The sequence below is a fragment of the Belonocnema kinseyi genome, chromosome 6 (assembly GCF_010883055.1).
Source record: "Belonocnema kinseyi isolate 2016_QV_RU_SX_M_011 chromosome 6, B_treatae_v1, whole genome shotgun sequence".
Taxonomy (NCBI): Eukaryota; Metazoa; Arthropoda; class Insecta; order Hymenoptera; family Cynipidae; genus Belonocnema; species Belonocnema kinseyi.
The window spans coordinates 120899113-120917483 of NC_046662.1; the positions used below are offsets into that span (position 1 = coordinate 120899113).

The window sequence follows — 18371 nt, forward strand, 5'->3', positions numbered from 1 at the left end:
AAAATCTCTATCCCTTCCACACACTACTCCTTTCCCCTGCCGAGTGAGTCACGCCTACCCCGAAAGGGAAATGGCTTAATGGTGTAATAATAATAATAACAATAAAAGAGGGATGTTACACATTCTGGTGCATTTTTATTTTAAAAAATGAAATAAATTTTTAATTCAAACAAATTCCATTACGGAACAAAAAACTTTTAAAATTCGAAGAATAAAGTTAAACCGTGCTAAATTCATTTTTTGATGAAATTGAGGATTCTTAAAAAACCTCCTTTCCCGCTTTTTACACCTATTTCAGTGAGAAAAATTAAAGTTTTGACATTTTAACCCCAAAATGAGATATGTCAATGTATTCAAATGTTTCAAAATTCCAAACAATTCAAACTTAATTCATAAATTAGCATTTGGACAATACTACAAATGTTATTTTTTCTGTTCACTAAGTTTATTTTGTTATAAAACAAGTGAAACTATTATAGATTTTCGATGACTTTCTTAACGAATTATGAACCTTTTTTATTTATAAACGCAGGAAAATCTAAACAGTGCTAATTGCATTGCCATTTCTGGCAATACATTGCTAATTACAATCACTTGAGAATTGTTCCTTTAGAAAGGTTTGTTTTTTCTGTAAAATTTGTTTGATTGGATGTTAGCACCGTTCAGCTTTCCCCACTTCAATTCTGTACGGAAACTGAATGTCCTAAAGTAAGAATTAAAATAATTAACAAAATTTCCTGCTCTGAAGTGAATTTAAAATAAAAATTATAATTCTTTATAGAAATGTACTGGCCCAATTGTCAAAATGATAATTCTTCACTCAAAATCCCTGTCCCAAATTCAATATTATAATTTTTTACTGAAATTCCTTGTCCGAACTTAGAATTCAAGAAATAAAATATATTTAAACACTTTTAATTAGCATATCAGTAGATTCGAGAGAAAAATCCCAGTCATTAAATCAAATTCCCGCTCATTTTCCGGTTTTCCTGTCGTGTAGACACTCTGATAATATACCTGGTACTTTTCTGGGGTCAAAGGCTTTATGCTGTCATCTTCCCCAACGTCTACATTTCCGGAATTTTTTTACGCAGGCATCTCTGGCGCAGAGTGTCTCTGCCCTACAATGCTTCGGCCATGTCTCGAACGAATCGCGAATCATTTTTCATAAGCATCAGGGCCCACACGTCCTCGTATACGTATCGCCCATCACCAATATACACCTATTCAAAGGAATAATTGTAAATAAAAAGTAACAAAATATTTCAGGGTAATATATATTATTGTTTCATTACCATTATTTATTTACGAATTATATAATTAAAAACCTTGAGTATTCATAGCTGAAATCACATGACAGAATACATATAATTTTTTACTTAAACTCAAATTTCAAAATTAAGAAAATATTAAATGATTCAAAATGCCATTACAGCAGGGTGTCAAGAGAAATTTCGTTTTCAAATTTTTGGCGAATTCCCGGATTTCCCGGATCGAAATGAACGTTTTTCCCAGCTTTCTCTTTTTATGTAAGTGTCTCCATTTCGCACGTTCTTCTTAGTTCCAAAAATACCAAAAGATACAAGACAAGTTGAAAAAATGTATATTTTTTTCAAAGGATAGGAGGTAATAAGACTTTCATTATTTCTAAATCAACATTTGAGACAGGGCAAGAGGAGCGTTTAAAAATTGTTACGACTTATTTGTTCCAATTTGAGATCTTCAAAAATTAGCTCAGCTTTGTCAAAACGTCGATTAAATTCGATTGTTATTGCCATTTGGTATAATACTTCTTCCTATTGTTATAATTCCAAAACTTATAAGGAAAATATTTAATATCAAATATTCGCTCTTCAAATTAATGATCACTCAAAACGAAACATACAAAAAGCATAAAAAAATTTTGTTTTAATAATTGGAAACTTCCACCTTGCATGTGCTGATTATAAATGGTATAAAATTACTGAAATAACTACTCATAAAAAATTACAATTTGTAAAAGAAAAATCGAATAAAAAATTCTGCAGAATTAATAAATACTTTAATGATTGCAAAAACATGAACAAAATTTATTAGAAAAACATATAATCTCGACCTCGTTGAATTTAGAATTTTTTACCCTAAAACTGATAATTTTAAAAGAGACTAGCCGATGGACTGGGCATTTTGGAGATCAGAATTTCAGATTCAAAAATCCTTAAAGTTAAACAAATGTAGTAAATGTCCGATTAGAACTTTATTATCTATTTTAATTTTTTATTCAATTTCAAATCCTTGTTCAAATATTTTTTTAGTCTTAAACATTGAATTTTTAACCTGTGCAATTGTTTACGCAAAATAAGCAATTATAAATAGAATGTGCTAAACTAAACGATTTTAAACTGAATTGTTTCCAATAGAAAGCCTTAAACCCGTGACATTTCAAACTGCTAAATTTAAACTTTAAACGTTATAATTTGAATTGTTTAATTTTGTTGAATTTTTAGCTTATAATGAACACTTTCAATGTTGATGTATAAATAACTATGAAACAATTACTGATATCAAACGACTTTAATTCAAAATAATATAAGTTTTAATTCAATAGGTAATTAGATTTAAATGAAATTCAATATCGTTCAATTTTTAATTTTCTAACTGAAATTGCTTCAAAATAATATATACTGATTCATTCATTAACATAAGAGCATTGAAAATGATAACGTGGATTTATGTTTGAGCACGGCAGAGCAGAAGAAAGACTCCTCAGAGTCGTGAGGAAACACAAGACAAGTGTCTTTAGAAAGAGAAAATCTTACGCAGAATGCCTGAAGAGCAAGACAACGCAAAGATAGTTGTCTCGCTTTTCCTCACGACTATAAGAAATCTTTTCTTTTGCTCTGACGTGCTTATTGTATAACCAGAAGTCTTTCAACTGCTTCATTTATAAAAGTTAAAAACTTCAAAACACGACATTTCAAGGCATTTCATTTAATATTGTTCAGGATGTTCATAGCATTCATTTTATACATGTAAATAATTCAGTTTTTAAATTTAAAAAAATTTTAATTCAATGATTAAACTTTAAAATTCAGAAAAGATGTCCTTTAGGTAGTTCAATTTGCAATTTATTTTGCTTTTAACGTTCGAATTTTGTAATTTTAATGTATGAATAATTTCATTGTGATCCAAGAATAAACCGTGAAATTACAGGGATTTTCTTGTTTTTCCATTGCATCAGACCACTGTAAAAACTTAGGACCATAATAAGATCTGCAATTTACTAGAAATCGTGAAAAGTTCTGTTTCCTAAATGCTATGTTTATAGATAACAAATCGACAAAAAAATAGCAAAAAAAAATCGACACTAGAAATTTCTCTGGTTTTACTTTCATACTGCCTTCAGTAATTTTATGTAGAAAATAAAAAATTCTAATTTAAATGTATGAACACAGATTTTCCGGAACTGCTAAAGAATTCCTGAAATTTTCCCATATGTTTTTTGTTGCACCAAACTCACGGTAAATTCCCAGTTTTCCCGGGTACATGCCACATATATATTTCCCAGACACCATGAAACTTTTTCCCTGGCACAATACTTTTAATTCGATACCCGGCGAAATTGAACATTTTTTAATAAAAGGCTATGTATTAAGAAAGGTGCAGAAATTAAATTAAATATAGCAAAAAAACGTCTGTTGGGTCCTAAATGTTAATACTTGCAAACGCAAAAATCCTGAAATTTTTCTTTTTTTTTAATGTTCTCCAAATTATAAATAAGAACAACCGATTTACATAAAAATATGACGAATATCAAAAAAGTATTCTTGATTTAATAAAGACCGCTTTAGACGAAAATTAACAAGTATTAATCTTACTCGTACCTTCTCGTCTTCGGAAATGTAACGAGGTTGGGGATCTCTCTGGTTCATTTGAGGTCCGCGGTGCACAGATGAACCATTATTCTCAATTTGTCTAAGCAGGAACTCGTAACGTGGTTGAGCAGCTCTGTGGTTCATTTGAGGTCCACAGTGCACAGTTAATCCATCATTATCATTCTCTCTTCGTGAGGGCTCGACTCTTTCTTTTTATGGAAAAATCGCTGGTGTACTTTCTCATGCACACGAACTACTTTTTGGAATTGCTGAAGTGCTGGGTTGTGCAGTCTCTGCTGGGTGAGTTAGCAGTTCACCTTTTTCTGGAAGTGAAACTCTTTTAGTTTCGATTGTTAGTTCATAACCCTGATGCAAACTGCGAAACCGCCCACCTTTTCTGATCCCCTCTTCTGAGGTTAATAAAACAGTATCGGCAGAATTTGTGGATTCCAAACTATAATTTTTAATGAGTCATCTTCTAACTCACCTGGAAACGTCCCAGGGATATCCTGGGGTGATCCCTGGGATATCCAAATTTCCGCCTTGCGGGATATCCGATAGGTTATCCATGTGATATCCTTGGGACAACCTGGGAGATAAATGGGATCAAATGGGATATCCCGATATATCCTAATGCTGTGAGGGCAATTCTGCCGTGCTAAAGAAAACCTTACGAAAGTGACATCGTCGTTTCAATGGGCTTTACTGCATTGCCAGATAGAACAGGGTGGCTGCTGGACCAGGAAACCGGTATATGACCGAGAATCTTTTGAGAACGTGAAAACCCGGAAAATTACAGTGAATTTATTTTATGACCGGGAATTTGAACAATTTTTAGAAGAAAAATCAGCACGTTTGACGGGCACATTCTCATCGTTAGCTATGCGCGCGACTCGCTTCGCTCACAAGTTTGAGCGCGCCTAGGGCGCGCGTCTGTTGAATCACGCGCTTCACGCTCGATAATGGGTTGCATCGCGCTTCGTGCTCGGATATTTATTCTTTGCAATTGGAATGCTTGAATATAACTTTATCAAAAAGATCTCTTTTAGGCGGCAGTATCTATATGCGTCTTCATATTCTGAATTGTCTACTTAATTAAGTATAGTCAAAAATTAAGTTTCTCAAAGCTTTGTCGGCTTTGAGGTACATACTCTCATCACTTTGAATGTTTTGATTTAAAATTCAATTTTTGTAAATTAAAAGAAAAAAATTTGCTTAAACAGTTAGAATCTAAATTTCAATGACCGTGAAACATTTTTGTAAAATAGGAAAAACCTAAAAATGACACAGAATTTTTGTCCTCGAGTAAAACGGCCACCCTGTATAAGAAATGAACCATAATCACAAAGTCAGTTAGGTTAAGCTTTTCTCAATACGTCTGTACTGTCATAATTATTCTTTATAATAAAGCAATTGCTATATACTTGATACACCTACCGTTTCTATCTTCTTGTGACATTTGTAACTCGAATGTTTTTTCACTTATGTCAGAAGAGATCGACTCATCAGATAAAAACAGATTTTTTCTGCTTCTCATCAAACGGTCTTCGTTCTCTTGAAAAGCATCCTCGCCGGTAAACAATGTCCTCTTTGCGTTTCCTTTCTGAATATTGCCCAAAACACATTGATAATAAATATGTCTTGCTCATGATTATTTTTATTTTACTTTCTGCAAGTTAAAAATATTTGAGCAAATAATCGTTAAACTTCATTCCTTCGGTGTAACGTTTTTTCGCTCAGCACTATTTGAGCAAAAACTGGTCATTCTTTTGTTTGGGAATTTTAATCTTTTTACGTTATTTTTTTCTTCAATGTCCTCAATGCTAACTGAATTTTGACAGAAAAAACTATGGAATACTTTATACATGCTTTAATCTAGCAGGGTGGCGCAACTGACTGGGAAAGCCGTGAATTTGGTCAAAACCTTGAATTGGTCAAAACTAAGAATTTAGTTTGCATTGATTTTTTTTTTGTAAAAATAGATATTATCTTCTGCGAAAGAAAATTATTCTTCCATTTATGCTCGGCGTTAGAAATAAAAATTATTTTCTACTCAGAAACTAACAATAATTTAGATAAAACATTACATACTCTCAGATATGAAGTTGCTTGTTTTTAAAATTTTCTATCAATTAAAAAAATTACGTTTTTTCATTTCATATTAAAATTTTTTTCTTTAAATTTAATTGATACATTTCGAACGATATTATATTAAGTATTTTGAGTATGAAAAATTCGATGTTCGAATATGTTCGAGATTTTAAAAAAATTTGAAATTAATTAACATTAATTGAGTGGTTGGGTGCAAGAACGGGCTACTTGCATTTTTCGTAAGGTCGAAAGTTGAGCCCAGTCTAGTCACGTGACTAAACTGCTCGAGAGATAATATAGTGCGATTACGGGATACGCATTTATGCAATGACAGTTGAATGGAAATCCTAATTCTTAGAGTCGTAACAACTGTAAACACAAAAGTTGAGTTAGGAGAAGTGTCAAGTGTTGGAACATTTCGTGAGTTTTTTTTATAAACAAATCATGAGACTGTTTAATAAGGCAACATTTGGCATTGTTTTTTATAAGTGATTAAAAGCACAAAAGTGTTAGGACTCTCAGGGTGATAGTCCTAAAGTTTTTCATTTAAAATGAGGTTATGTACAATATAATTACACGTACAATATTATGTTATTTATTTAGTATATTAAAAATTATCAATGCGTTTAAATCTTGCACTTCACTCTGAACTTTTGTGAAGCATTATGTACTCGAATTAATATTGCAGAAAAAGAAATTAATTTGATGTTTTACAGCTCTGTCGTATTTGACAGCCCCATTTTTACAACATTTTTCTGTTAATTTATATTTGTATTTTTCATTAAGAAAACTTTGACTTTGATGTGTCCGTAATAAGAAACGAAAGTGGATAGTTGCAGCAAAATTCGATTTGAAAACTCTATACTATACTATAGTCAACTATCATACTTTGGGTTCAGAATAATTCTCTTTTGGTTAAAAAATCTACTATTCGGTAACAAATTTAATTATTTCGTTGAAAATGTAATTACTTTGATCAAAGGTCAGCCTCTGTGATCGAAAATTCAACCGCTTTCATTAAAACACGTCTTTTTGGAAAATCCGTTCTTTTAGAATAATAATTAATTTGTCCTTAGAAGAGTCATCTTTTTATTTAAAATTCATGTCTAATGGCTGAAAGTTAATTTTTTAAAAGTTTTGTTCTTATATTTTTGATTCCGAATGTATCTCTTATGGTTGAACATTTAATTATTTTGTTGGAAGTGCCGCTATTTTGTTAAAAAGTATTTTTTTTATTGATAATTATTTTTATTTGAAAAGTTAACATATCTCTTTTGGTTAAAAATTTAATTATTTTGTTTGAAAGTTCAGTGAATTATTTGATTTGGAATTCTTCATCTAATCAGGGTGGCCCCATTTAGAAGAACCTGGATAAATCGGGAGAGAAACATTACACCGGAAGATTTCCCGTATTTCATAATTCGCACGTTTTCCAAGTTTTCAATGTTTCTAATTAGAAATCATAGGATTTTGAAAGGTTTTAGAATAATTAAACTTCAGAGGTCCACAATATTTCTCGCAATACTTAAAATTCTGCAGTTCTTAAGGATCAAAATGACAGTGACTTTTTTATAGAACTTACATTCTTTAGTAAAAAAATCTATCCAGTCGTTTTGAATGTCACTTGATACTGCATCATGTGGAACTTGCGAGTATTACTAATAAATTAGCCGTATTAAAATCTCACAATATTGTGGTTTCAATTTAAAATATTCAAAAATTCAGGACAATTCCGCTATTAAATATTTCAAAATTTCATATTAGAAGCATTGATAGACAGTTTTTAATGTAATACTTTTAGTTACAATATAAAGCAATTTCGAATTGAAATGCTTAAAATTGTACAATTTCAAAAATTGAAATCATATTACAGCGATCTAGTTTTGTAGTATTTTTTTTAATTTTCAATTTTCAATGTAATGGCTTAAAATTGTTTGATTTTTAGTTTAAGCATTGAACAAATAAATAATTTTAAATTGAAAAATATTGCATTGTAAAATTTCAAGAATGAATAATGATTTAAAGGAATATTTGAAATTAAAAAGTTAAAAATTGAGTTAAGAATAAAGAAAGATAAATATTAAGTTATCTGAAATGGATACATCAGTAATTGAATAATTTCGATAATTTTACACGGTTACAATTTTATAGTTCTTAATTTTCATGTTGAACGCTAAATTTTTAGTTTTTCTCATTCACAGTTTTTAATTTTGCACTTAAAATTTAATTGATTGCATTTTGAAAAGTATAATTAGCAATTTAAAGCTTATTACTTTTTAAACGATTTACATTATCTTCAAAGAATTGAAATAAAGTTTTAATATCAAAATTTATTTTGAACTTTTTTTTAGTAGAGTTCAATTCATTTTTTGATTTTAGAGCATTTTTTCTAATCAGTTTTAATGTGAAATTATAATTTTGTCATGTTATAATAATTTAAAATACTAGAATTTCAGAAGCTTTGACTTTGAAAAATTCATTTTAGTTTTTTATTTCATATTGTCATATTTTAATTGCTTTGAGTTTAACATTATTCAAATTCAAAAGTTTTGAATTTCCAATTATGTATTTATTTTAAAATCTTTTAATTATAAAAAATACAATTTCAATTCCTCTGAATTTTAAATTATCTAATTTCCAAAACACTAAACTTGAAGTATTAAATTTCTTATGTTTTGGCATTCTCCTGTTTTCGAAATTTTAACCTGAAATCTTCCAATTTTATAATTTTACCACTTCACCACTTCTCTCGGGTGGGGCCGCCCTGATAATAGTTAACTTTTGAAATAAAAATAATTATCCATCAATAAAAAAGACTTTTCAACAAAATAGCTGCACTTCCAACAAAATAAGTAAATGTTTAACCATAAAAGATACATTCGGAATTAAAAATATTCGAAAAAAACTTTTTAAAAAATTAACTTTCAACCATGAGAGATGAATTTGCAATAAAAAGATGACTCTTCTAAGGACAAATTAATTATTAATCTAAAAGAACGGATTTTCAAAAAGACAAGTTTTAAACAAAACAGTTGAATTTTCGACCACAGAAGCTGACCTTTGATCAAAGTAATTACATTTTCAACAAAATAATTAAATTTGTAACCGAATATTAGAATTTTTAACCAAAAGAGAATTATTCTAAATCAAAAGTATGAGTTGACTTTTCTATTGAAAATAATTAACTTTACCTAAAAAATATGACTAGCAAAATAGTATAATCATATTTTGCATCGTTCAACACAGCAGGTTCCGAAGAGATCTCCCGATATTCGACAAATAAAAACAAGTATTTGTGATTTCAGTAAAATTGATTTTTAATTGGTACGACTAGGATAGCCAATTCGTTTGATGGATGGTCTGCAGACGTTGTTTTCAATAATCAGTAATGGACCAACAAACCGTGCAGTTATTGACGAAGTGGCAGTTGGCCCCATTGGTGAAAAATTCAAGCGTAAGTATTGCTATACGTCACGAAGTAGTATAAGGAGACCCCACTCCCATGCGATCTTTGGAAAATTTGGACGCGTGGATTCGGATTCAGTTAGTTTGCATCGTTCGTAGCGCTTCTTGCGGAAAAGCGTTGAAACACAAGTTTTGCAAATGACAGGCTTGAAAAATGTCACTTCGTTTGCCCTAGCATAGTCATTTGGATGATTTTAGACACCAAATGTCAGGTGTTCCATTTTAAATATGCCAAATCAAAAAGATTTCGAGTGTACATTATTAAAAGTTCCATAAAAGTGCCACTGTCTTTGTTTCTGTTTATCAGTTGCCATGATGACACAACTGCCATATTGTGAAAATTCAAGGGTTTCTCAATTTTCCACAAGAGGCACTACGAGCGATGCAAACTAACTAAATCCGAATCCACGCGTCCAAATTTTCCGAGAGTGGGTTCTCCTCATACTACTTCGTGCTATACGTATATTCTTCATAGAATTAGAATTTATGTAGGCTATGCGTGACTTTTAGAGGTTATGAACCGCGCATTGATTGTTACAGACAATTCAGTTTTTTTCCTTTCTGAATAATCCCATATATATGTTTTGATATACTTTTTAATTCTGTTCCTACTGTTGTTGTGACCCATAGTTTATTTTATCTTTGAAGACGCTTATTGTGACCCTAATCTCAAAATCAAAAGTTTGAATTGAGTCTGAAGCTTTCTTCTGTTTTGCAGAGGAATTGATTGATTATGCAGCATTAATTTTCCCTTTTAAAGAAGACGTCAATAAACTTGTGCCACAATCAGGCTTGCAGCAAAATTATTAGCAGGGCTGCAGCGATTTTTGAGCACTTCCAGAATGGAGACGGTATTTCATTATTGAGTTTTTTTACATTACTTTTTGTGACAATGAGAATGTGAATTCTATCATATTTTCTTTACTTTAATTTAGTTTAGGCTGCGCTTACCTGTCCATCTATACGGATGAATTTACTCCAGAAAAATCGTCCGGCTACAGCACACTGCCAGTAGCCGAATGAATTTACTCCAGAAAATTCATCCGTCTAAAGCAGAGTGCCAGTAGCCGGAAGAATTTACCCGAAAAATTTGTCCAGCTACTGATAAAGTATCATTTTTATATACTTTTTTATTGTTATGACATTAATTTATATGTATATTATCTGGCCTATTATTTGACAGATTAATCTTTTCGCGAAAAAGACGAATTTTTATTTTCGGCACCATTATTTGGTTAGAAATGTATGTATTGTCTTTTTTGGTAGGCAATATTTTTTTTTGTTAAAAGTACCACTATTTTGTTGAAAATTGATGTAATTTGTTGAAAACTTCGTCATTTTTGGTAAAAAAAAATAATCCTCTTGGTTACAAGTTTAATTATTTGGTTGGAAATTGATGTAATTTGTTCAAAAATTCGTCTTTTTTGGTAGAAAATAATCATCTTTGTTGAAAACTTTTGGTTTAAAATTGATATAATTTGTTGTAAATTCATATTTTGTATATAAATTTAATTTTTTGTTTGAAAACGCAACTATTTGCTGAGAAATGTATGTTTTTTGTTAAAAATTCGTCTTTTTGGTAAAAAAAAATAATCCTCTTTGTTACAAATTTAACTATTGGGTTGAAAACTAATGTAATTTTATAAAAAAAATGCTTATTTTTTGGTAAAAAATAATCTTCTTTGTTCAAAGATGTTAGCTCAAAATTGATGTAATTTGTTGCAAATTCACATTTTGTATAGAAATTTAATCTTTGGGTTGAAAACTCAACTATTTGGGAAGAAATGTATGTATTTTGTTACAAAATCGTCTTTTTGATAAAAAAAATTAATCCTCTTGGTTACAAGCTTAACTATTTGATTAAAATTTTATTTTTTATTATTAAAAAAATTAATCCGGTTACAAGTTGAACTTTTTTCTTTGAAAATTGTTGTAATTTATTCAAAAATTCGTCTTCCTTGTTACAAAGATTCGTATTCTGTATAGATGATATGGTATTGTTTGAAATTTATAGTATAATAATAATTTTTATGGTATCTTTATAAAATTATGTATGTGTATATATAGCTTTTTTAGAGGTGACCCTGCAAATAAAAATTACATCTTTTTTTTAGGCCCTCTATATGTTAATTTTAGAATAAATCTGCATTTAAAAAAAAACATTCAACTTTTTGATTTGCTTTTTATAGAACTGCTGCAGCTTATCCCATGCATGCAAGTATATGGTCCTATTATAAAAAAAAATAGATGTACGATACAATAGAAATAAATATAGCTACATTTAGATTAGATGTCCTAACTAAGATGATAGTAGCAAGCTCCAGTATAGTTGGATGAGGCGACCAACTTATAGTATCAGCTATCCTCCTCAGTTGGATGCCACAGCCAATTTTAACTCATGCAATAAAAATGGCTGTCTCAGCCAACTAATGGGATGGCGATGCAGGATCCAACTCAATTGGATATCACATCCAATTCTCAGGTTCCACCATCCAATTATTTTTCTGAGTGTGGTTCAAATCTTTAGTTGAGGGTAATTAATGTCGAATTTGAACAAACATAATCGAGTACCTCTTATTTTCGAAGTCACTTTTTAATTTCAAATGTAAATATAATTTACTATAGAGTTTTCTAATAGAATTTTGCAGCAACTATCCACTTTCGTTTCTTATTACGGACACATCAAAGTCAAAGTTTTCTTAATGAAAAATACAAATATAAATTAACAGAAAAATGTTGTAAAAATGGGGCTGTCAAATACGACAGAGCTGTAAAACATCAAATTAATTTCTTTTTCTGTAATATTAATCCGAGTACATAATGCTTCACAAAAGTTCAGTCAGGTGCAAGATTTAAACACATTGCTAATTTTCAATATACTTAAATAAAGAACATAATATTGTACATAACCTAATTTTAAATGAAAAACTTTAGGACTATCATCCTGACAGTCCGAACAATTTTGTGCTTTCAACCACTTATAAAAAACAATTGCAAATGTTGCCCTATCATACAGTCTCATGATTTGTTTATAAAAAAACTCACGAGATTTTCCAAAACTTGACACTTCTCCCAACCCAAATTTTGTGTTTACAAATGTGGCGAATCTAAGAATTAGGATTTCCATTCAACTGCCATTGCGTAAATGCATATCCCGTAACCGCAATATTTTATCTCTCAAGCAACTTAGTCACGTGATTAGACTGAACTCGACTTTCGACCTTACGAAAAATGCAAGTAGGCCGTTCTTACACCCAAGAGCTCAATTATATAAACAAGGTTGTTGGGTTTTTTATGCTAAATCCAAATAGCCTAAATTCTTCACTTTTCGAATATTTTCGGTAATTTACACTAAAAAATCCTCCTTTTTAACGTCAGATAATTTTATTCTTCTTTCTCCAAATAGAATAATATAATTAATATTAATAATACGAATCACATCATTTAAGATGGTCTATCATTCTGATCAGATATACTAACCAACTATTTCTTAACCAATCAAAAATGGATATGTCAACCGACCATTTTTCTGAGTATGAGTCACTTCATTTTCTCGTAGGTTATCATTTATTTTGTAAATGCTTTTTGTATTAATATCAGGAAAAACATGATCAAACTTCTTTTCTTAACATTTTGCGCTTAATGTTGAATAAATCTGGAAAAAACGAAAGTAAAAATTTTAAGACCTGTATTCTGCTATTTCGCATTTGTTTAGAAAGTTCAAGAATCACGCAAAATCACATATTAGATGTTTTTCCAGTGGTTATTTAGATATCTTATTTATTAGAACTTAAGTTTTCAACAAATTTATATATAATTGTTAAACCGAAATAGGTAAAAATTTTATTTGACTAGAAAATGTCATATAGGGCGGAATGAGCCACTATTCTTTGGCGGAATGAGCCACCTCTTCCTGTGTATTAACCTAACCTCTTAGTGTAGCAGTCAGTATGTTAGGATGCAATGTTTTATATTATCAGATTGTGCAGGTTGTTAATTATTGTATAAACATATAAAAAACTAATCTTGTCGACAAAAATTCTCAGAGAAAGTATGACAGCAGTACTGGTATAGGTATGATAAAATAATATGAGTTGCTGTCAATCAGAAGAGAGAGCACTGTTTTTCTGATATATTTCTTAAATAAATTTGTTTTAAAACTTCTAAAATGTTATAAAAATAAGAAAAACATTGTTGTGGTTTAAAAATACGGCATACGTTTAAGAAAACTGTTAAATACCCGAATATATATGAAATTCAGTGTCATGCAGTAATTGTAGTAAACCAGTCTAGTATTTGGGAGTTTACGTATTGTAGAATTTATCTTTTACTGAGATAATGTACATGGTCAAGTCGAAAAATTGCTATATTTATTTCTGTAATATAATTATTAAAAGATATGTGGATATAATTCGTTTTTCTATTTACTCTTTGTAGTGTTAGCTACAGTAGATGTTAGGATTAACGATTACATCTTTTTGAAGTTAAAAAATTTAAATTTTCCGTTCAATTTCGGAAAGCTATGTGTAAGATGTTTTCATTTTAAAATACTCACACTTAACAAGACTCTTAATTACAAATAATATATAATAAGACATTTAATTAAGTGACCCATCTCACCCCAATGCCTGGCGCATCCCGCCCCAGGCATGAGGCTATATGAGCCAAGCGCACTTGTTCTTTATTTTCGTTTCTAATTCCGCTTATACTTTTTTAGTTACTTTTATCTTGGCAAAATTTTAATAAAAAATGTTTGTAGAATATATATAATGCTTTACTTTCAAGCAATGAATTAGCAGATTTTAAATACTGACGTGAAAAGGACAGCTATGCTCATCTCGCCCCACTTTACCCTAATTTTATTTATATTCAAAGATTTCAAATGATTTCTACTAATCTTGATCGATTTTTACGATTACATATTTATATATTTTAAAAGACTTACAATCATTACAGAGGATTTACGGAAATTTCAAATATTTTAATATATTTTAACAAATGGCATTGGATTTCAAGATATTTCAAAAACTAAACGCGATTTCAAAATTGTGTGTGGAATTTCTAAATATTCAAAGCTCGATTTTAAGGTTTTTCTAGCGATTCCAAAAATTTCAACGTATTTCAAAGAATTTCGCCAGATTCAAAGGATCGTATTGAATCTCCAAGGATATCAAAGATCTCTAGGGATTTACAATTTTTCAGGTACGTTAAGCTGCCACAACACTATCAAGGTATAGAGATGTGGTCCCAAATTTTGGGCTCTTTTATTTTTTGTAAAAAACAGTGTTTGCGCTAGCTTAACGTTAAGCTGGCCGGGCATTGCTGTATATCGTACTAAAAATGACTTCACGGAAAATTCACGTTATAGAATAATTAAGGACTCATTTAGGGCTCTGAGAATATGATAATGAAGAATGAAGACAAATTGTTTAAACAATTTTTGTTTAAACAAATATAGTAAAAATGAATAAAACAAATTTCTTCTACCCTATGTTAAGTCTCACTTACGGCTCCATGAATATGATATTTGAATTTAACAATAAAAATTTTAAACAATTATTGTTTAAACAAATTTACCAAAAAAAGATTATTTTCTTTTCGTATCTCATCCATAATTTCAGGCTCATTTAAGGCTTCTGAAATATGATCAACTGAAAGAGGTGCGATATTCCCTTAGCCCTTCTTTTTGTTAAATATGGTGTTGTGCCACCTTAACATTATAAAAAATACGCGAAGAAAACCATAAAACCCATTTGTACCCATCGCATAATTTAGGGATCATTGGGAACTAATTTGGGCCCGTAGTTCCAAATTTTGGGCTCTTTTATTTGTTGAAAAAAATGGCGTTTGCGCTAGCTTAATGTTAAGCTGGCCGAACATTGCCGTAAAATGTAATAAAAATGATTTTACAGAAAATTCACCAAAAAGAATAATTTAGGGCTCATTTAGGGCTCTGTGAATATGATAATTAATTTTTTTTAATAGTTTAAACAATTATTGTTTAAAAAAATTTGCAAAAAAAACAATAATTTTCTTTTCTCTTGTATAATTTCAGGCTCATTTAAGGCTCCTGTCGTATCATCGACCGAAGGTCGTGCGATATTTCCTTTGCCCTTTTTTTTTTGTTGTTATGTATGTTGTTCTGCCACCTTAACATTATAAAAAAGTGAAGAAAACCATAAAACCCATTTTTACCCCTTGAATCATTTAGAGCTTATTGAGGACCAATTTGGGCCCGTACTCTTAAATTTTGGGCTCTTTTATTTTTTGTAAAAAATAGTGTTTGCAATAACTTAACAAGAAGTTGGTCCAAGATTGCTGTAAAACGTAACGGAATGATTTTACAGAAAATTCACGTTATAGAATAATTTTGGGCTCATTTAGAGCTCTGAGAATATCATAATTAAACATTTTTTTAAATGTTTAAACAAATTCACAAAAAAAATAATTTAATTTTCTTCTCATTTGCATAATTTCAGGCTCATTTAAGGCTCCTGTAGTATCATCGACCGAAGGTCGTGCGATATTTCCTTTGCCCTTTTTTTGTTTTTATATATGGTGTTCTGCCATCTTAACATTATAAAAAATACGTGAAGAAACCATAAAACCCATTTTTACCCCTCGCATGGTTTAGGGCTTTATGAGGACTAATTTGGGTCCGTAGTCCCAAATTTTGGGCTATTTTATTTTTTGTAAAAAATAGTAGAGCCCAAAATTCGGCAATATACGGGCCCAACTTAGTCCTCAATCAGCCCTAAATTAGGCGAGGAGTAAAAATTGGTTTTATGGTTTTCATCATGTATTTTTTATAACGCTAAGGTGGCACAGAACCATATATAACAAAAAAAGGGCAAAGGAAATATAAATTACTATATAGCTATAAATTTCGTTCAGGTAATAATTCAAATCAACTTCCGGGATTTTATTACCTTTTTACCCAAAGTGGGAAAATTCCACCCTTAACTGTCTAACGTTCCACATCGATGATTCGCCTTTTTTCATTTAGAATTATTTATTCGTTAATTATTGTAATCAAATTTTGAATCCTTTTTCTCTAAATTTACGATTTATTATTTATCGTTAAAATTTCCAATGGCAAAATTAATTTTTCAAATTTGTCAGTGATAAGTTCATATTTGAGCATCTCTCGGAGAATCTACATATTCTTTGAATTTTCGACGTTATTTTGTGTCAGCTGATTTTGTGCTGGCGCATGCGCGAAATTCTGCACAAGATTCCAACTTCTCCCGAGTTATTTCTCTTATTGCCTCTTATTTACCCCTATGTGTCGTTATTTTCACTGTACCGCGCTACTCAGTCAGCTAAATAGAGATTTCTTTGCTTAAAATCTTATTTCTAATTTTAATACACTCTCTAACTTACTGATGCTTATCGAATCTTATTTTTCCTTATTTCTTACTATCTTGCGTTACATATAAGAGATTTAAGAAGATTTCAAGCGTCAAAATGATTAAATGTGTGAGTGAATAGCCCCTCGATTATTATTTGACTTTATTACTCAGTGTGTAGATTTAATGCTTTTGATTATTAAGATTATGATTCTATTGACTATTATTTATCAATAAGTATTTTCTAATCAAGCGAGAATCCCACGGGAAATGACAGGGATTTTTTCTAAATTCTATCAGCTTCTCTGACAGTTGTCCGCACAACAATACTGAAGATCAAAACTATCCAATTACCAAAATTTTAGATTAGTGAAAATTTATTGTGTTCAAATATTTAAAAATTCACGAATTAAACATGTCAGATAAGTTTTCAGTTTGGTCTAATTTGTAGTTTAGCGCTATCAACTAAAATTACCTTTGTGTATGCGAACTTTAATTCTATAAACATCGGAAATATATTAGAAAATAAGAATGAACTTTTGAATATTTACGTAAATAAAAGAAACAAAAATTAATCAAATTTTTGTTTCTTTAACTAAATGTGGCTTACTTACTTCACAGAATTTAATGGATTCTGAGAGGCCTGAATATTACAAAGATTATATGCAAGGTTTTTTGCAGTGATATCCCTCGAGCTACACGGTACCATTACCAAAAGTTGTACATGGAGCAAGTACAGGGAAAGTGGATTCACTGCCGGTTGTGAAAATGAGTCAATGGATTTTTTGGATAAAGAAACTGTTCTAACATATGTGGAATCGGTAAGAGGAATTTTGAACTTAATATTTGTTTGCATGTTATGTTTACATCTTAATGTAGTTTACTTGCGAGAAAGTAAGAAAAAAAGGAAATATTTTGAATATACGGGAAATACTGGGAAAAACATGTTCCTTAATTTGTAATTAAACTTTTAATTTTCGAGCCTTTAACGTTGACAGATTTTTTCTTCACTTAGGCTTAACAGGGTTACTACGGGTCAGGGAATTTCAGAACGTCAGGAAATTTAAAACTGATCAGGGATCGTCAGGAAAAACCTGAGTCAGGGCGCAATCTCATGGAGATAGATGGGAAGAATAATGGAACAGTTTTAACCATTGGACTGCGCCTTCAAGGAATTTTCGATAAACTGCAGTTTTTATTAATTTTATTGTATTTGCATTTATTGCATTAATGGTTTTGGAATGGTTTTGGATTAATTGTTTGGAATTTTAGAACATAATTGTCCTTTTTATTTCAGGGCGGAGAGTTTCGGTAAATAAATATAATTTCATTTAGAACAGGGAATTTTTTACATGGACCGTTCATTTTTTTAAAGAATTATAATTCAGATTTAGAAGAACTTAAACTCTGTTGTCGAAAATTAATATTTTTGGTTGAAAATTCATAATTTTAATTTAAAATTCATCACTAGTTGAAAATGTAATTACTTTTTTGAAAATAACTTGATCTTTTTTTTTTTAATTCCACTGTTTGGTTGAAAATTGATATTTTGCATTTAAGGTTGTATGTAAATCCCATCCCTGTACAAATAGTAGAGTTCCGTGGGGCGCCG

At 30.2% G+C, this 18371-nt stretch overlaps 1 protein-coding gene across 4 annotated transcripts in view; it reads right to left on the bottom strand.

The window, feature by feature from the left end:
• Positions 1-18371, bottom strand: part of LOC117174063 (histidine triad nucleotide-binding protein 1) — a 117819-nt gene that overhangs the window by 83667 nt on the left and 15781 nt on the right. The window contains exons 2-5 of one of the 4 annotated variants that reach the window (XM_033362727.1): positions 5292-5457; positions 4342-4443; positions 3864-4177; positions 1018-1223 (exon numbers count right to left, since the gene is read on the bottom strand). The exons of the other annotated variants lie outside the window; for them this stretch is intronic. Of the exons in view, the coding sequence (XP_033218618.1) occupies positions 4095-4177; positions 4342-4443; positions 5292-5457 (351 nt within the window). The 3' untranslated portion in view covers positions 1018-1223; positions 3864-4094. The remainder of the gene's footprint in view (positions 1-1017; positions 1224-3863; positions 4178-4341; positions 4444-5291; positions 5458-18371) is intronic. 4 annotated transcript variants of the gene reach the window in all.